General features: G+C 47.0%; 1 protein-coding gene and 1 pseudogene across 4 annotated transcripts in view; one reads left to right on the top strand and one right to left on the bottom strand.

The window, feature by feature from the left end:
• Positions 1–660: 660 nt before the first annotated feature.
• The window catches only part of LOC144596645 (solute carrier family 22 member 3-like), a 29,173-nt gene continuing 8,862 nt past the window's right edge, over positions 661–20,971 (bottom strand). For 3 of the 4 annotated variants that reach the window (XM_078405239.1, XM_078405242.1, XM_078405241.1), the window contains 7 exons: positions 20,478–20,592; positions 16,993–17,099; positions 14,118–14,332; positions 8,533–8,641; positions 6,950–7,062; positions 3,990–4,089; positions 661–1,973 (listed from right to left, as the gene is read on the bottom strand). In XM_078405239.1, coding sequence (XP_078261365.1) covers positions 1,868–1,973; positions 3,990–4,089; positions 6,950–7,062; positions 8,533–8,641; positions 14,118–14,332; positions 16,993–17,099; positions 20,478–20,592 — 865 coding nt within the window. In that variant the 3' untranslated portion in view covers positions 661–1,867. Of the gene's footprint in view, positions 1,974–3,989; positions 4,090–6,949; positions 7,063–8,532; positions 8,642–14,117; positions 14,333–16,992; positions 17,100–20,477; positions 20,593–20,971 lie in introns of those variants that run through there. The other variant, XR_013547641.1, reaches the window with a different exon arrangement.
• Positions 9,339–9,429, top strand: LOC144597086 (U2 spliceosomal RNA; annotated as a pseudogene).

The raw sequence follows: 20,971 nt of genomic DNA on the forward strand, positions 1-20,971 counted from the left end.
GTAATGTCATTTGGAGAATATGATGTGCAGCAAACAATAGGTCACAATTTAGTTTAGTATAAGGATACAACATGGAAACAAGCCCTTCAGTCCATCGAATTGACGCCTACCATCGATCACCCGTTCACACGTGTTTTATTTGTTATTCCATTTTCTCATCCACTCCCTGCACACTAGGGACAATTTGCAGAGACCAATTAACCTACAAACCCACACATCTTTGGGATTTGGGAAAGAAACCAGAGTACTCGGAGGAAACCCGCGTGGCCACGGGGAGATTATGTTCCTCAACCTTGTGTTGGGCCTCACTGTGACACAACTGGAAAGCTACAGTCTGATAGGTCAGAGTTGGGGGCGGGATGGGGAATTAAAGGGCAGCTACGGGTAAATTTAACATCACCCTTGTGTAGGGACAGATTATTTGCAAAGTGATCACCCAAATCCACATCTGGTTTCTCCAGCATGTAGCACATTGCAAACACCCGATACTGTACACAAGACTGCAGATGCTGGTTTAGAAAACAAGACACAAAATGTTGGAGTAACTCAGCGGGTCAGGCAGCATCTCTGGAGAACATGGATAGGTGACATTTTGGGTCAGGGCTCCATTTTCAGACTCATTCTTCAGAGGGGTCCCGACCCAAAATGTTACCTATCCATGTTCTCCAGAGATGCTGCCTGACCCGCTGAGTTACTCAAGCAGTCTGTCTTTTTTTGTAAACCAGTGCATGCAATTCCTTGTTTCTACCTAAAACCATAAAACATAGGAGTAGAATTAGGCCATTACGCCCATCGAGTCTGCTCTGGCATTCGATCATGGCTGATCTATTTTTTCCTCTCAACCCCATTATCCTGCCTTCTCCCCGTAACCTTTGACCTCCATACTGATCAAGAACCTATCAACTTCCACTTTAAAATTACGCAATAACTTTGCCTTCACTGCTGTTTGTGGCAATGAATTCCTCAGATTCCCCACCCTTTGACATGAAATTCTTCCTCATCTCCTTCCTAAAGGATTTTTATTCTGAGGTTGCGTCCTCTGGATCTAGACTCACACACCACTAGAAGCATCCTCTCCACATCCGCTCTATCCAGGCCTTTCAATATTCAATAACTGGAGTGCAGGTGAATAGACTGGGTCCCCGTATGGTGGGAAGGGAAGAGGTAAAGCACAAAGATTGTACCAGTTGTGGTTTGCAATAGAAAGTGTCATGAGACGGGATGAGGGAACCAGGGACTGAAGTGTGGATCAGGGAGTTACAGAGGAACCGTCCTGTCCATGGGAGGATGTCTCCAGTGGTGGAAGCTTGTTGGACACTGCGAAGGATGATCTGTTGAATGGGCATGGCAGCGGGTAGAGCCGCTGCCTCACAGCACCAAAAATCCGGGTACGATCCTGACCTGGGGGGCTGTCACTGTGGAATTCGCTATTTCTCCTGGTGACCGCATGGGTTTTCTCCGGGTGCTCCAGTTTCCTCCCACATCCCAAAAACGTGGGGTCTGTGGGTTAATTGACTATAAATTGCAGGGAGCGGTTGAGAAAGTGGGATAACATAGATCTAATGTGAATAGATGATTGATGGTCGGCATGAACTCAGTGGGCCAAAGGGCCTTTTTCCAAGTTGCATCTCTAAGCTAAACTTGCAGACACAAAGAGTAAAGTTCATTGCTCCATTTTTATAATCCTTACACGCAAATGTAGCACAGAAAATCATAAATAGTGAATCTCCAACATATCTGATTACAAAAAATCTGTAGTTTGAGTGATTTTCAAAAGCGCGTGTCACTGCTAAGCTTTGAGGATCTGCCATTAAATATTATTGATGATTAGATTTACTCGGGGTTTGGTTTGAATGATTTCATCTCGTCATACGATGATTTTCTCTGAGGCAGGTTCCTTTTCACAGCTTGTTTCTACCGAGGAATATGGAGCTACCATCTCGTAGCTTGGTGTAGGGACAGCTTCCTTCGTCCTGAAGAAACAAGCACAAGTTCTCTTATCAAAAGATGTGGGGGATTTATTTGCGTGTAAGCTCTTTTACATTTACATTATCTTCACGTTATGGCTTTTAAATAACACTCAGATAATGTGGTGCCACAGTTTCAAGTTGCTGGTTGTGCATCTCTCTGAAGATCTGTCCTGGTCCCAGAACATTGATGCAATGATGACAAAACCCGATCAACGCCTCTAGTTCCTTAGAAAATTGAGTAGATTTGATAGGTTGATGAATACTCTATCAAACTTCAACAGGTGTACAGTAGAGAGCACACTGGCTGGTTTCACGGCCTGGTTCGGCATCTCGAACCCCATGAATGAGGGAGATTATAGAGAGTGGTGGACAGTGCCATCATGGGTACTGACCTCCCCACTATCGTAGGGACCTACAAGAGGCGCCACCTCAAAATGTCAACCATTATCATCAAAGATCCACACCACCCTGGCCGCGCTCTCATCTCGCTGCTACCATCGGGAAGAAGGTACAGGAGCCTGAAAACCGTCACCTACAGGTTCGAGAACAACTTCTTCTCAACAACCATCAGGCTCTTGAACACTACCCAATACTAACCTCAGAAACAATGACCTTCTATGGACTGTGTCTTTGGTTGCACCAAAGGCCCGTTTTGCACTCCTATAGTTACCTAGTACTGATTATTAAATTATTGTATTATTACTTATTATATATGTGTTATTGCATTTAAATGGCCTGTAAATCTGCAGCAAGTTGTTCCGTTGCCAGTACAAAGGACACTTAAACAATTGACTTGGAGTAGTTGTTAGATCACTAGGTAACCAACTTGGACTGGTGACAGGAATCCAGGGGTTGCAAAAGAGGTGCACCTGGGAAAGTTAGTGTGTGGACTCAGCTCCAAGTACAGCCTGTCCCTCAGGCAGTGTCCAGTAGAGGGCAGACGTGGATAAGTCAGGCACTTCAGTGAATAAAGATGACGGAAGGGAAAGGAATTGATTAAACTAAATCACTAAAGTATTTAAAGGACAAGAAACCAGGTGATTCCTTGCTGCTCTGGTGTGTGGGATGCACAGTGCGTCTGTTAGCATACATAAGGTTCACCAGATGTCATGGAATTCCCCACTGATCAGGAATGTTGGTAGCAATATAGGTGTATAAATCATGAGGGGAACTGTTAGGGTGAATGTGCAGTCGTTTATCCAGGGTAGAGGGAATCAAGACCCCTTTGATTCTTCAGAGGAATCAAGAACAGAAGTTTAGGATGAAAGGGGACATAGGATAAATGGGACTAGTGTAGAGTTGGGCCGAATCATGATGTATGATTCTATAACTCTATTTACTGCAAGAGCATTTGAATACAAGAATAAAGACTGCACTTATGCAATGGCCTGGTGAGACCAGACTGGAACATACTGGGATACTGTGAACATGTCTAGTCTTTCTATCTCAGTTAAAGTCGAGAGGGCGTGGGTTTAAGGCGCAAGGGGCAAAGTTTAAAGGTGATATGCAAGGCACGTTATTTTTACACAGAGGATGGTGGTGCCTGGAACGGGCTGCCAGGGATGGTGGTTGAGGCAGATAGGATGGTGGCGTTTAAGAGGCTTTTGGATAGGCACAAGGGAATGGAGGGATGTGGATTATGTTTAGGCAGATAAGAGTTGGTCTTGGCATCATTTTGGCTCGGACATTGTAGGCTGAATGGCCTGTCCTTGTGCTGTTCTGTTCTATGTTCTATGTCTAGGCAATGGAAAATTACATTCTCCTTTGCTGTGGCTTTACAGGGCCAATAATGGAATAACCAGAGCACCCCGAGGGGGGGAGGTGGGCACGCGGTCACAGGGAGAATGTTGAACTCCACACAGACAGCACACGAGGTCAGGATGGAACCCGGGTCTCTGGGTGGTGTGAGGCAGCAGCTCTACCACTGTGCCACTATGTGCTGGGGTCAAGGATCACTGTGTGTTGTCCACATTGGCTCCCAGTCTGGTTGAACCTCCAACAGGCACCCTGTTTACATACCGTCCAATGATTTCTGCATCTTCGATACTCTCCGGTAATCTGATCCCCTTGGTTTCGGGTAAACACAAGACAAGCCCTCCAGCGATCAGAGCGATCACCCCTGGAAGTGAATGGCAACATCGCGTGTGATGATCAAATATTACATTTGCTGTCCAAGAATATAGCCTGGAGTTTGGCAGCAGGTTCTTGAAAATCCAAATCACATTCACCGGAGCAGTAATGGCTCTATGGAGTCCTTCCACATTTACTAGCATAAATTGGCCTCTCTGCCAGCCTCTCTCAGCGGTATGACACTGTTCAAGAACAGCGTCTTCCCATCAGGCTCTTGAACGCTGCACAACACTAACCTCAGGAAATATGATCTTCTGTGAACCATGTCTTTGATTGCACTATAGACTTCAATTTTGCACTATGATGGTTACCTAGATTTACTGTTATTCATTTATTGTATTATTGATTATTGTAGATTTATCTGCGTATTATTGCATTAGTGGTCCTATAAAGCTGCAGCAAGTAAGAATTGCATTGTTCCTTCGCCAGAACACTGAACAATACTACACCATAACATGTCCTTTGGTCAACGTTGTCCATGCCAAACACAATGCCAAGACTCACTCTTATCTGCTATCCATATCCCTCCATTCCCTTCAAGTCTATGTGCCTATCCAAAAGTCTCTTAAAGGTCACTATCGTATCTGCCTCCACTACTAACCCTGGTAGTGTGTTCCAGGCACTCACCAACCTCTTTGTAAAAAAGCTTACACCACACACATTAAATGTTCCCCCTTCTGACTAAAGCCATGTCCTTTAGTCTTTGATATATCCACGATTGGAAAAAGGACCTGACTGTCTACCCTATCTATGCCTCTCATAATTTTACATACTTCTATCAGAACTCCCCTCAGCCTCCAATGTTCCATTAAAAAAATCCAACCTTTCCTTGTCGCTAACATGCTCTTATCAAGGCATCATTTTGGTAAGATAGACACAAAAAGCCACAGTAACTCAGCGGGTCAGACAGCATCTCCGGAGTAAAGGAATAGGGTCCGAAGAAGGGTTTCGACCTGAAATGTCACCCATTCCTTTTCTTCAGAGATGTTGTCTGACCTGCTGAGCTACTCCAGCTTTTTGTGACTATCTTCGGTTTAATCCAGCATCACCAGTTCCTTCCTACACATCATTTTGGTAAACCTCTTTTACACCAATTCTATAGCCTTCACATCCTTCTTGTAATGGGGCATCCAGAACTGTATGCAATATTCCAAACGTGGCCTGACAAAGTCCTATAGAGTGACATCATGACTTTCTGACTCTTATACTAAATGTCCTAAGACAAGTCAGTGCACTCCCAATGTAGTGCCTTTGTTGGGCAACAGCATTGACACCCACGTTATGAGCTAGACATCTTGTAAGTGACCCTATTTTGGAGACGTTTTTACTCTATACGGCACAGAACATACACCAACAGTTTGAAGAGATTGCCAGAGCAACATCCTCGAAGCTTGAAAGCAAGCAACACAAGACTCAGGAACAGCTTCTTTCCCTCCGTTATCAGGCTTCTGAACGGACCTTCCATAAGCTTAGGGTACTGTCCGATTCACCTATACCCCATTGTGGACATTGGACTTTGTCTATGGAACTGATGTGTGACAATGCTGAGAACTATATTCTGCACCCTGTATCTTCCCCTTTGCTCTAACTATTATCCTTGAGTTATTTATGATATATCTCATCTGCTTGGATAACATGCAAAACAAAGCTTCAGTATCATATCATATCATCATATCATATATATACAGCCGGAAACAGGCCTTTTCGGCCCTCCAAGTCCGTGCCGCCCAGTGATCCCCGTACATTAACACTATCCTACACCCACTAGGGACCCCCGTGACAATAATAAACCTAACCTATACTATTTATCAGACTACTCAACCATCCTTTCGTAAGCTCGGGTATAGTCCCGATCTTCCAACCTACCTCATTATGGACATTGGACTTCTTCTCTGTAACTATATTCTGCACTCTGTTATATTTCTATTTGCGTTCCCTGTTGTACTTGTGTGTGGCTTGATTGTACTCATGTCTGGTTTGATCTGACTGGATAGCATGTAAACAAAAGCTTCTCACGATATCTTGCTACACGTGACATACAACATACAACACAGAACAGTAAAGTACAGCAACAAGCTCTTTGGCCCACAATGTCTGTGCTGAACATAATGCCATGACCATCTCTTACATATAATCCATATCCCTCCATTCCCTGCATATTAATGTGCCCATCCAAAAGTCTCTTAAATGCCTCTGTAATTTCCGCTTCCACCACCACCCTTGGCAGCACATTCCAGGCACTCACCACCCTCTGTGTAAAAAACGTGCCCCGGACATCTCTTTTAAATTTTGCCCCCCTCGTTTTAAAGCCATGCCCGCTAATGTTTGATTTTTTTTCCATCCTGGGAGAAAGGTTCTAGCTGTCCACAATATCTATGCCTCTCACAATTTTACATGGTTTTTAGTTCTAGATATGCAGTGTGGAAATAAGCCCTTAGGCCGATGAGTCCAGGCTGACCAATGATCAACACTAGTTCTCATCTACTCGCAACACACTAGGGGCAATTTACAGAGGCCGATTAACCTAAAAAGCATGTCTTTGGAATGTGGAAGGAAAACGGAGCACCCGGGGAAAACCCATGCAGTCACAGAGAGAACGTGCAAACTCCACACAGACAGCATCCCTCCCCATAGTCAGAATTGAACTTGGGTCTCTACCACTGATCCAGCTGCACCATTCATGGTATATATTTCTATTGTGTCTTCCTGCAACCTCCAGCATTCCAGAGAAAACAATCCAAGTCTGCCCCACTTCTCACTGTAGCTCATGCCCCCTAATCCAGGCATCATTTTGCCAATAATAAACTAATACCAGTGCCAAGTAGTTTAAGAGCAAGCAGCCTACTCACCGAAAACCAGAAGAGGCAGCTCGGCCCACAGCGCTGCCAGCCTGTACAAGATAAAGGGAGCCACTATCCCTCCCACGTTACACATTGCTGAACATATCGAAACAGCAAAGTTTCTGTTGGAGAAAATAAGCTTTGGGTATCACAACCAAAGTGTACCAATTCTCCTTTGTAGATCAAAAAGCGGCATTTATTTTTATAATCACACTGACTATTAACAGAAATGTTGTCTTGCTTGGATTTGCTATTTAGAGTTCAGAGTTTAGAGATACTCTAAACTCTAACAGAGTTTAGTTGCTCATTTGTGATGGAAAAGGAATAAAACACGTTTCAACTGGTTGAATGAATCTGTCTGTTTAGGAAGTGTTTTGAATGCAAAATGCCTGCTGTAGGATTAATCAGGACTCTCATGGGTATGTTTTAGTTTAAAGATACAGCATGGAAACAGGCCCTTTGGCCCATCGTCCACGCCGACCATCAATCACCCGTTCACACTAGTTCTATATTATCCCACTTTCTCATCCACTCCCGACACATTAGGGGCAATTTACCGAGGCCAATTAACCTACAAACCCGCACATTTTTGGGATGTGGGAGTAAATCCATGGAGTCACAGGGAAAAGGTACAAACTCCACACAGACAGTGCCCAAGGTCAAGATTTAACCCAGGTTTATGGCAGCTCTGCCAGCTGCGCCACTGGGACTAGCTTGAATGGAGCATCTGGGTTAGCATGGACTGAGATGGGCTGAAGAGCCTTTTTCTGTGTGGTATGACTCTAAGATTCACTCTCTGACTCTGAGTCACATGTCACTGTCCTTGAAGAGACACACTGTGGGTTGCTGTGTTAATTGGTCTTGGTGAGTTCTGCGGCATAACTGGGCAGGAGAATCTGACGAGAATGTGGGGAAATGATACAGGGAACATTTGTCAGGGAATCGAATTGATCTGATAGACTCAATGGGGCAAGGGAACCTCCTTGTACGGTGAAAAAGGAACAAAGTGTTCAGCAGGTCGGGCAGCATCTCTGGAGAACATGGATAGGTGACATTTTGGATTGAGAACCTTCCTTAAACCTTCGGAGATGCTGCCAGACCTGCTGAGCTCCTCCAGCACTTTGTGTCCTTTTGTGTATTAATCAGCATCGTTTTTACTTCTTGTACGGTGAATGGAAATACTCAATCTTTAAATCCAATTAACTCTACAATAATTATCTTTCTGTTCTGCACTTCTCTAAGTAATAAAGGGGGCAGAGTCCAGTGGGAACAGCCTGCAAAACAAGGGAAGGGATACCACTCCATGGCCTACATGAGTGCGAGGGTATTTTGTTTAATGATAGGTGTGAGTACTACTGAGTATGGCAGTAATTAATATATAGACACTGAGAATGTATGAAGAGTTTTTGCAGTTTTTGTTTTTGTATATATTGTTTATTCTAAATAGAGTTTATGTTTGGAATAAAAAGGTGGTATAGAGATTGAGATAACTGAATCATAGCAAGGTGTTGGGCATTAGAACTCAATGCCTTTTGATTGTAGCTGAACATATATGCCGAAGGTCAGCTATTGCAATTTGTAAATTCTCTTACCTTAAAAATGTTGGGTACAATTCAGTATTTACAAAACAGACCATTACAAAGGCTATCGTAATTCCTAGTTTGCCCAAAGATGTGATTACTGTTTTCAGCCAGAAGATATCTGAATTAGAAATAAGTTAATGTACAATTTGCAAAAGATAAAGTATTTTCTCAAACAAAATTGAAATTTTTGATTTTCACATTATTTAAACTATATGGGAAATCAAGCTATTATTTTATCAATCCATGTTTTTTGAGCAGAATTTTAATTTTATTGAGGAAAATGCCTTTTTGATGAGTTATTTGAAACATAGTACATAGAATAGTACACCACAGGATCATGCCCTTCGGCCCACAATATTCATGCCGAACATGGTGTCAAGTGAAACTATCACCTCTTCCTGCACAAACCCATATCTCTTCATTCCCTGTATATCCCTGTGCATATCTAAAAGCTTCTTAAATGCCACTATCGTATCTGCCTCCACCACCACCCCTGGCAATGCATTCCAGGCACTCACTACTCTCCTTGTAAAAATCTTGCCCCACACATCTCCTTTAAACGTTGTCCCTATGACCTAGAAGCTATGCCCTCTAGTCTTTGACATTTCCACCCTGGGAAAATTGTTCTGACTGTCTACCCTATCTATGCCTCTCATAATTGTATGTACCTCTATCAGGCCTTCCTTCAGCCTCCAGTGTTCCAGAGAAAACAATCCTATTCTGTCCAATTTCTCCTTGTAGCTAATACCCTCTAGTCCACACATCCTACTGGTAAACCTCTTTTACACCCTCTCCAGCGACTCGAGTGAAGCAGTATCACTTCTCGGCCTTTTGGCTAAGATCAAGTGTAGTATCTGTTCTGGCACAATCTAATGTTCTTATAAGAACAGTATAAGAGCAGTATTTGCATTGGATCATCGACGAGGAGGAGCGGAGGTCAGGAGCACGTGTCTGGTTTAGGGGTGGATCCATGCTGGTTGGGTAACCAACCTAACACCCTTATCCAGGTGGGATGGCAGCAGCAAGTGGAGCTGGAGGGCAGGGTATCCGGAATACCCTGCGAGTATCGGTGAGGGACCTCAGGGAGGGGAACCCTTTCTCAAGGGACCTCTTCATCAAGAAGGTGCTGCTGGAGGCCTGTGGATTCAAGGCCGGGGACATCTTCTGCCTCCAGGACTTCCCAGGTAACGGATATTTCGACGTTACCTTCCAGAACCCGGCGGGGTGGCAGAAGTTGCTGCAGGACTTCCGGGAGAAGGGGGATGAAGCCCCGCTGTCGCTCCTGAAGGTGCAGCCGCTCTTCACCCTCCCCACCCAGAGGGAACGAATGATCACGGTGCACATGTTTAACCCACATGTGCCCGTCGTGGATGTCCTCACCTTCCTTGCGCGCTACGTCGAAGGGGCCGGGAACTGCGTGGACATAAAGGACTTGTTCGGGATCTGGACGAGCAAGAGGCAAGTGAAGGTGAAGCTGAGCGTGGACGGGAAGGGATTCATCATCCACCCTCCCTCGGTGTTCGCTATCGGAGGGAACCGGGGTTACATGACGTACGCGGGGCAGCCCAGGGTGTGCAGGAAATGCAACAAACCTGGGCACGTGGCGGCAGAATGCAGGACAGTCGTCTGCAGAAACTGCAAGTTAGAAGGCCACGAGACAAGGGAATGTAAAGAGAGTAAGAGCTGCAACCTGTGTGGGGAGGGAGGCCACCTTTACAGGGCCTGCCCTAAAAGAGCCAGCACGTACGCACAGGTGATAAGAGGGGCCACTGCCAGCAACCCCAGGGTGGACGAGACGCCTCCTACCACGGCAAAAGCCCAAAAAGGAAAGGAGAGCAGGGGCGATGACAGCGCGACCACCAGGAGCCCCCAACCGCAGGACAGAGCCCCCCAGGCCCCTACCCACGAGGGTGAGTCGATGGAAGAGGGGGAACAGGAAGAGGAGGAATGGCAGTTGGTAAAATCAAGGAAAACGTTGAAGGCTGTGCGCACGGAGAAAAAGGCGGAGGGGGCAAGCAAGTCCCAAAAAAGAGTCCTCTCCCAGGACGAGGCCAGCAACCTCTCCGCATCGGAGGATGAGACGAACGGGAGGATCCGACAACGGAAGCAGAGGCAGAGGAAGAAAACGGGGGAGGAGGAAGGTAAGAGAAAGAACGTGCCTGTTGCCCCCCAGCCCCAGGAGACTGGGAGCAGTGCCAATGGGCCCCAGCCCCAGGAGACCGTGAGCGGCACAACGGCCAATGGGCCCCTGCTCCGGGAGACCATGAGCGGCACAACGGCCAATGGGCTCCTGCTCCGGGAGACCGGGAGCGGCACAATGGCCAATGGGCCCCAGCTCCGGGAGACCGGGAGCAGTGCAGTGGCCAATAGGCCCCAGCTCCGGGAGACCGGGAGCAGTGCAGTGGCCAATGGGCCCCAGCTCCAGGAAACTGGGAGCAGCGCAGTGGCCTCGCCAGAAAATACACCCTGTGCTGAGGAAGCCACCAACCTGTACCACTACCTGTGCGACAAAAATGTGAAGGAACTCAGCCAGATGATTGGCATGCGAGAGGATCACCTGGGACAATAAAGGACAATGGAGCTGAAACTGGCATCCTTAAACGTGCGCAGTGTGAAGAGCACTGCGCGATGTGTAACCGCCTTGCAGTACCTGGCCAAGGTAAAGGCGGATGTGACTTTTTTACAGGAGTGCGGGCTGCCACACCTTCGCTGCTATCGGAGGTGGTCGCGATGGTGGCCCCACGGACTGTCGGTATGGTCGGGGGGCAATGACTGTCGTGCGTCCGGTCTGGGGATCTTGCTGCGGGGACGCCCCTCCAAATAAGGGATATGTATGTAAATGTATGTAAATGTAAGTAAATGCCTGTATTGAATGTGTAACCTCCGGAAATGTCGGATGGGTTTGTTTAAAAAAGATGTTTTGTAAATGATATTTATTACTTGAATAAAGTATTTTTTGATATAAAAAAAAAAAAAAAAGGATATGTGATGTTGTGGGTCCAGACTGAAGAAGGGTCCCAACCAGAGATGTCACCTATCAATGGTCTCCAAGATGCTGTCTGGTCCATGGAGTTGTTCTGGCATTCTGTGTCTACGTTGGTCTGAAGTTGCCAGGTAGGTGGGGCTGTTCGTCAAACTCTGGCACTTCCAATATCCAGCTGTTGAGTGCATGGAGCAATCAAGCCCTGGGTAAACCAGGCTTTGTCCTGCCTCGCCTCTCTTCCAGCTCCCCCCCCCCCCCCCACCAATCAGTCTGAAGAAGGGTCCCAACCCGAAAGGTCACCTATCCATGTTCTCCAGAGATGCCGTCTGACCCACTGAGTTACTCCAGCACTGTGTGCCTTTGTTTCTGTACTTGGGGAAATGTGCATGTTCCTAGATTCACTGGATGGTACGCATGAGGTGGATTAAAATCAATTCCAGAATGTAGGACCATGCATGTCAAGATTCCAAGGTATTGATTTAATGGGAAGGATTCGTAAGTGGATACTGGGCTTGTTGCTTGGGCGGGTCCAGTGAGCAAACAGATGTTTCATATCAGATTCTGCTCCACCTAGCACACCTGGCTGTTCTATCCAGCTAAGGCGTAGGGCAGGGCCATTTGACTGTGGCATGACGCACTGCTTTTCAGATAAGGAATGGTGCAGAACTATCCAGCTGTGAGCTGCCGCTGCACCATTGTAGGCTCCAGTGCCTTTCCATCTGTGGCTTACTGCAGTGCTTTCCAACTGTGGTGTCTTTCCATCCTATCTGAACATCCTTCACCACCACATAGCTGTGGCATCACCACCATCAGTTGGCCAAGATCTTCAGACTGAAAGCAGCCCCAATCAATCACATTATCTCATGGGAGCACAACGCTGCAGCTGGTAGTGCTACTGCCTTACAGTGTCAGAGATATGGGTTCAATCCTGAGCTCGGGTGCTGTCTGTATAGAGTTTATACATTCTCCCTGTGACCACGTGGGTTTCCTCCGGGCGCTCTGGTTTCCTCCCACGTGCCAAAAACGTGCCGGCTTGTAGCTTAATTGGCCTCTGTAAATTGGCCATAGTGTGTAGAGAGTGAATGAGAAAGTGAGATAGCATAGAATCACTGTGAATGGGTGATGATGGTCGGTGGGCTGAAGGGCCTGTTTCCATGCTGTATCTAAACTAAACAAGGATCCTGCGAACTTCTGTTGCACATTTTTAAAAGAAGCACTCACCAGGTACAGGATTAGAAGGCGGGTATACTGACAGGTTATCTGGGAATGTCTGTATGATTAAAGAAATCCTGTGTCCCATTTCACCCAAGACTGCCCCCAACACAAAACATTTGCCCACATGGCAGTAACCTAGAGAAGATGCAATGCCTCGGCCGCAGAACCATCCAATTTCCCTCTACTCTCTACTCCGCCGAGCAGAGCTGGTCCTCACCCTCAATAACTTTTCCTTTGACTCCTCCCACATCCTCCAAGTCCAAGGCGTAGCTATGGGCACCCACATGGGCCCCAGCTATGCCTGCCTATTTGTAGGGCATGTTGAACAATCCCTGTTCCAGGCGTACACTGGCCCTATCCCCGAACTCTATCTCCGTCACATTGATGACTGCATCGCTGCCACCTCCTGCACCCATCGCTGCTACGTCCCATCACCCATGCAGAACTCATGGACTTCTTCAACTTCACCACCAATTTTCATCCTGCACTCAAATTGACTTGGACCATCTCCGACACCTCCCTCCCCTTTCTTGATCTCACCGTCTCCATCACAAGAAATAGACAACTGACTGACGCCCATCAAGTCTACTCCGCCATTCAATCATGGCTGATCTATCTTTCCCTACTAACCCCATTCTCCTGCTTTCCCATGGTGGTGGGCTCTCCAATATGGTAACCTCTCCCTCAATGTCAGCAAAAGAGAGGAACTAGTTATTCAAATCAGGAAGCATGGTGGAGTACCTGCCCCAATCATCATTAATGGTGCGGAAGTGGAAATGGTTGAGAGCTTCAAGTTCTTTGGCATTAATATTACCAATGATCTGCCATGGACCAAGCAAGGACATTGAAGCGGCCGCCAGGAAAGGCACACCAACGACTCTACTCCCTCAGAAGACTGAGGATATTTGTCATGTCCCCAATGACTCTTCCAAAATTCTACAAATGCACTGTAGAAATCACACTGTCGGGTTGCATCACAGCTTGCTTTGGGAACAGCTCGCAAGGAATTGTACAAAGTTGTGGATGTAGTGGCCAACATAATCAAAAGCTTGTCCCACCCCGGTCTTTCCTTCTTCTCCGCGCTCCCATCTGACAGAAGGTACAAAAGTTTGAAAGCGTGCACCACCAGACTCAGGAACAGTATTATTGCCCTCCATTATTACGCTTCTGAGGTCTCCATAAGCGAAGGTTCTGTCTGATTCACCTCTACTCCATTGCAGACATTGGAGTTTGTCTTTGGAACTGCTCTACAATGCTGAGAACTATATTCTGCACTCTGCATCTTCCCTTTGCTCTATCTATTGTACATAAGTTTGACTTGATCATTACAAAGCTTTTCACTGTAGCTTGGTGCAGGCGGCAACCAGAGACTCGCAGTGGGTGACCCCTGACTCACCGTCGGGGATGAAGACGGTCACCAGGCAGGTGACCCCCGCCAACAGGTTGCCCGCTGCAAAGGGCCAGCGGCGGCCCACTCGATCGATGAGCAGTAGGATGATGACGGCTGAAGGGATCTCGACAATTCCCGAGATGAAGAAGTTGAGGTAGATGTTCCCACCCATAATGCCCAAACGCAAGACCAGGCCGAGGTACACCATGGCACTGACAAACCTGAAAGGGAAGGAGCTTTGCAATTAGGAGAGACAATAGGAACTGCAGACGCTGGAATCCTGACCTATCTACCTCACTGGAGACCTTTGAAATATCTTTAATCGGACTATAACTTGCACTAAATTTTGTACCCTTTATCCTTTCATCATCATCATCATATATCTACAGCCGGAAACAGGCCTTTTCGGCCCTCCAAGTCCGTGCCGCCCAGTGATCCCCGTACATTAACACTATCCTACACCCAATAGGGACAATTTTTACATTTACCCAGCCAATTAACCTACATACCTGTACGTCTTTGGAGTGTGGGAGGAAACCGAAGATCTCGGAGAAAACCCACGCAGGTCACGGGGAGAACGTACAAACTCCTTACAGTGCAGCACCCGTAGTCAGGATCGAACCTGCGTCTCCGGCGCTGCATTCTCTGTAAAGCAGCAACTCTACCGCTGCGCTACCGTGCCGCCTTTATCTGTACACTGTGGACAGCCTAATTGTAATCATACGTAGTCTTTTCTTTAACTGGGTTGCATGGAACAAAAGCTTTTCACTGACCTCAGTATACATTGAAACATAGAAAATAGGTGCAGGAGGAGGTCATTCGGCCCTTCAAGCTAGCACCGCCATTCATTGTGATCATGGCTGATCATCCACAATCAGTAACCTGTGCCCAGCTTCTCCACATATCCCTTGATTCCACTGGCCCCCAGAGCTCTATCCAACTCTCTCTTAAATTCATCAAGTGATTTGGCCTCCACTGCCCTCTGTGGCAGAGAATTCCACAAATTCACAACTCTCTGGGTGAAAAAGTTCCTTCTCACCTCAGTTTTAAATGGCCTCCCCTTTATTCTAAGACTGTGGCCCATGGTTCTGGACTCCCCCAACATTTGGAACCTTTTTCCTGCATCTAGCTTGTCCAGTCCTTTTATAATTTTATATGTCTCTATAACACAATAGACAATAGACAATAGACAATAGGTGCAGGAGTAGGCCATTCGGCCCTTCGAGCCAGCACCACCATTCAATATGATCATGGCTGATCATTCTCAATCAGTACCCTGTTCCTGCCTTCTCCCCATACCCCCTGACTCCGCTATCCTTAAGAGCTCTATCTAGCTCTCTCTTGAATGAATTCAGAGAATTGGCCTACTCTGCCTTCTGAGGCAGTGAATTCCACAGATTTACAACTCTCTGACTGAAAAAGTTTTTCCTCATCTCCGTTCTAAATGGCCTACCCCTTATTCTTAAACTGTGGCCCCTGGTTCTGGACTCCCCCAACATTGGGAACATGTTTCCTGCCATTAACGTGTCCAACCCCTTAATAATCTGTATAAGATCCCCTCTATTGTCTCTATAAGATCCCCTCTCATCACGTGACAATAATAAACTAAACACAGGGGGGTGGAGGGGGGAGGGGGAGGGGAGGGGGGGAGGAGGGGGGGAGGAGGGAGGGGGAGGGAGGGAGGGGGAGGGGAGGGGGAGGGAGGGCGTATGGGGGGAGGGGGAAGGGGAGGGTGAGAGGGGGGAGGGGGTAGGAGGGGAGGAGGGGAGGGGAAGGGGGGAGAGGGAGTGGAGGGGGAGGGGGGAGGGTAGGGGAGGGAGGAGGGGGGAGAGGAGAGGGTGCTGCACTAATGCAGGTTTGGGCCCAACGGGTCCATTTTGTCTAGTATAACAATAAAACACTCGTGACTCTTGATCCTTGAAACCAAAGATAGACACAAAAAGCTGGAGTAACTCAGCGGGACAAACAGCAATTCTGGAGAGAAGGAATGGGTGACATTTCGGGTCGAGACCCTTCTTCAGACTGAAAGTCACGGGAAAGGGAAACGAGAGATATAGAAGCTGATGTAGAGAGATAAAGAATAATGAATGAAAAAAAAATACAGGAGAGGAAGGGGGTTGGGGGATTGGCAGAGGGGTGGAGTAAGTGACAAAGGCTAGAAGTGAAAATGAGACAGTGTCAGATAAGAAGAGAAGAGGTGCTACACAATGATACCAGGATTAGAGGCTATTAGCTACAGAGAGACGTTGAACAGGTTTGGATTTTTTTTTTGGAATGCCAGAGCTTTCAAACCTGATAGAAGTGCAGAAAATTATGAGGGACATAGATTGGGTAGGCAGTCAGAGGTTTTTTACCCAGGATAGAAAAAAACCTAAGATTTTTAAAGTGAGAGGGGCAAAGTTTCGAGGAGATGTGGAGGGCAGGTTTATTACACAAAGGGCGGTGGGTGCCAGGAACGCGCTGTCGGTGGTGGTGGTGGTGGAAGCAAGTACAATTGTGCGTTTCTGGAAACGTTTGGATAGGCATATGGAAATGCAATGAATGGAGGGATATGGGTCAGGTGCAGACAGATAAGAGATGGGCTTGGCATTGTGTCTAGCACAGACATTGTGGGCCAAAGGACCTGTTCTTGTGCTTATATGAAATGTAAAGCCAGAGGGAGGGAGAGAGGGGGGTAGAATATGCAGGGAATGGGGGGATATGGATCACGGGCATGCAGAGATTAGTATAACCTGGCATCATATTCAGTATGAACATTGTGGGCTGAAAGGCTAAACGTGGGCAAATGAGACTAGCTCAGATGGGGCTCTTGGTCAGCTTGGACAAGTTGGGCTGAAGGGCCTGTTTTCGTGTTGTATAACTCTGCGTAAAAAGATCTCACCAGTTGAACATCAGGATCAGAGTGTGCTTCCTTATCTGAGGCGTTCTCACCAGGTCTGTGATCGAGGGACTCCTTAAATTATCCTCGGCATTGTCGATGTGGATTACCTGCCGTAAAGAGAATCCCAAAATGATCAAATGTCTTGGGAGGTCACCTTTGGATTAGTCAACTGTACCATAGGATTGACACCAATTCAAACCACCAGCCTTAACCGAGAGCTATTATTATGTGCTTCAGTCACTGCCAATTAATCATGATACAAAGTGCTGGAGTAACTCAACTGGTCAGGCAGCATCTTTAGTTTAGTTTAGAGATACAGCTCGGAAACAGGCTCTTCGGCCCACCAAGTCTGTGCCACCCACTAGGGACAATGTACAATTATGTCGAAGCCAATTAACTAACTTATAAACATGCATGTCTTTAGAGTTTAGGAGGAAACCGGAGCGCCTGGAGAAAACCCACACAGTCACAGGGAGAACATATAAACTCTGTACAGACAGCACCCATAGTCAGGGTTGAACCCAGGTCTCCGGCGCTGTAAGGCAGCAACTCTACTGCTGCATCACTGCCCCGGCCCTGGAAGACGTGAATAGGCGTAGTTTTGGGTCAGGACACTTCTTCAGACTGATGAACAATTGGTTAGATCTTTCTATGTAGAGTCATACAGCACAGAGGCAGGCCCTTTGGTCCAACTTGTTAATGTTGGCCAAGGTGCCCCATCTAAGGTGGTCCCTGAAATCGCTTCCAGAGATGCTGCCTGGCCCGCTGAGTTACTCCAACACTTTATTTCTTTTTCTGTTCCTTGTGTCATCTAATGATGACTGGGTTTGAAAAAGAACTCTCAAGCCAGACTCATCTGTCTGAAGAAGGGTCATAACCCTAAATGTCACCATTCCCTCCACAGATGCCAGACCCACTGAGTTTCCCCAGCTCTTTGTGCTTTGCTTTAGATTCCAGCATCTGCAGTTCCTTGTGTCTCACCAGACAGATGGGATTACCAAGTTCTCAGAATTGCCTCACTTGGCGCTTTGGTCTAGACTTACAGTGGCATCAGGATCATGTGTTGCATTCCTTGCAGGAGCAAGGATATTGGGACACACTTTGTGCTGAGTTAATCAGGGGTGCAGTCTGTTGTTAGTGCCTTTGGTTGTGGTCAGGAACCATTCTCCTTGTGACCATGTGGGTTTTCTCCCGGTGCTCCAGTTTCCTTGCACATTCCAAAGACATGTAGGTTTGTAGGTTAATTGGCTTCTGTAAATTGTCCCTAGTGTGTGGGATAGAACAAGTATGAATGGGTGACCACTGGTCATCGTGGACACAGTGGGCTGAAGAGCATATTTCCAGCTGTATCTCTCAACTAAACTCAAGTAAATTAAACTAAACTAAACTAACAACAAGGGATCAATATTGAATTAGTATGGTAATGTAGTAATATAGGTTTTAGAGGCTTTTAGATAGACACATGTTGAAACAAAAATTGGAGATATGGATGACTTGCAGGCAGAGGAGATTAGTTTAACTCAGCATCATGATCGGCATGGACATTGTGGGCTGAAGGGCCTGTTCCTGTGCTGTACTGTTCTATGTTCCAGTGTCAATGGGTGGTCGATGGTCAGTATGGGCTAAAGGGCCTGCTTTTGTATTGTATTTCTCTATGATTCGATGATGTCATTCCCCAATCTATCACCACTAAAATAAACCAAACTTTTCTATTTTGTTACCTACTAAAGTGGACAAACTCAATTTTTCCACATCTTCCACTGACTCCACTCTTAGAGCTGTCGGAGGAGGTAGTCGAGGCAGGTAAATAACAGCATTGAATAGACATTTGGACAGCTACATGGATAGGAAAGGTTTAGAAGGATATAGGCCAAAGGTGGGCAAATGGGACTAGCGTAGATAGGGCATCTTTGTCGGTAAGGGCGAAGGGCCTGTTTCCGTGCTGTCTGATGCTTGACTCTAAACTTGGCTACGTTACATCTGGTCCCCATTTTCATATAATTGATATAGATTGTGTGGAGTTGGAATCTCAGCTCCAGTTCCACGCAAACCCCATGAGTCTGAGCCTCGCTGATCAACATTACCCATTTAATCACCTTCTGTTTGTGATCCAACCCTCAATCTATGTCAGGGTATCACCCTGACCCCATGTGCTCTATATTTTTTGCCAAGTAGCCTGATGCTCAGGGCAAGCTCTTACGACCCTCTGGGACTTCAAGATGGTAGTAGTGGTGACGGACAGAGGATCGGATCGGTGCCAATGAGGGGGCTGGGGGCTAACCTGCTGGTGATCTGGAGGTTCAGAGGTCGGCTGCAGGAGGCGAGGGGATGGTGCATTCATGGGTCAAAGCATCCATGGAGTGGGCCACTGGAGGACATGCGACAGCCAGGGGATCACGTGGGTCAGACACCGCTGGAGGCCCCACAGAGTTCAGTCGAGCATGCGGATCGGACGTGGCCTGCAATGGCACGGAGTGGTGGAGCAGCGTTGGAGGACATCGACAACATTGACTGGCCAGGCCGACCCTCAAAACACCGACCCAGTACTGCTGCCATGACCACAGCCCTTTATGGAGAAGTTAGGATTTTCAGTACTTTGAAATTGAAGGATACAAAATGGTGCCATAAAATTGGTAAATCTTGTGCACTGCCTCAGTGTAATCTACTATCTTACATTCTTGTACTTGAGTATGATTGAGCCTACATATAATAAGAATTTTATTGAATTGTATGCAAAAAAAGAATTTCACGATACCTAGGTACATGTGACAATGATGGTCCAATGGTACTTTATTGTCACATATGTAACAATAAATTCCTTTTTTGCATACAATTCAATAAACCCTTTACTATTGATAAGCGCAATCAAACTTACATACGAGTGTGAGAATCATAGATTACACTGAGGCAGTGCGCAAGAGTCACCACGTTTCCGACGCCATTTGTGTAATAAAAGTCCAAATGAGGAGTCTTAACTTGGTAGGAAAGGCCCGTGGTCCTGGTGGTGACATTGGGTCAGAGCTGCAAGGATCGGGCTGGCGAGGCGTTGCTATCGATGTCCTCCACCGCTGCTCCACTGCTCCGTGCCACTGCAGGCCACGTCCAATCCATGCGCTCGGCCTCTTGGGGCGACTCCTGATCCAATTGAGCCCCAGGTTGCCATGGGGCTTCCGGCAGCCCACTCCACTGGCACCTCGATCCGAACACTGACCCGCAAACACGTTATCCCCTCACCTCAAACGGTCACCGTTCAGCCTCCGTGCCTCAGGGTGCCATCCACAACCAACCTCGGCAGTCCTACTGGGTGTTCCCATGGGAGGTGAGCCCTCAACCCCCTCACCAACACCGATCCTCTCCTCCATCCCATTGAACCAGTGTCATAAGCTGCAGGAACCCATGGATTGGATCCCAGTCCGGGTTTGGACGTCAAGTGACCAAGTGGGTAAAAAGTGATGTAAGGTGTGGACAACGGTGATGCTGGTCACCTCAATATTCATTGAGAAGCTCTTCTTGTTCCTCTTCGCAATCTTCTGCAGAATACTGACAGCCTCTTCTCTCCTCTTCCTCGACAGTAACCACCGGGGAGACTCTGGCAGCAACCTGTGTTATATAGTCATAGAGTCATACAGCTCGGAAACAGGCCCCTCGGCCCAACTCGTTCATGCCAACAAAGAGGTCCCACCTAAGCTAGTCTCATTTGCCTGTGTTTGGCCCACATCCCTCTAAACCTTTCCTGTCCATGTACCTGTTGAAGTATGTTTTAAATGTTGTTATTGTACCTGCACAACTACCTCTTCTGGTGGCTTGTTCCATATACCCACCACCCTCTGTGTAAAAAAAGTTGCCCCTCAGTTCCTATTAAATCTTTTCCATCTGATCTTAATCATATGTCATCTGGTTCGATTCCCCAACTCTGGATAAAAGACTGTACTTTCACCCTATTCCCTGCCCCCCCCCCCACCCTCCATGATCTTATACA

Source organism: Rhinoraja longicauda, chromosome 9 (assembly GCF_053455715.1).
Source record: "Rhinoraja longicauda isolate Sanriku21f chromosome 9, sRhiLon1.1, whole genome shotgun sequence".
NCBI classification, from domain to species: domain Eukaryota; kingdom Metazoa; phylum Chordata; class Chondrichthyes; order Rajiformes; family Arhynchobatidae; genus Rhinoraja; species Rhinoraja longicauda.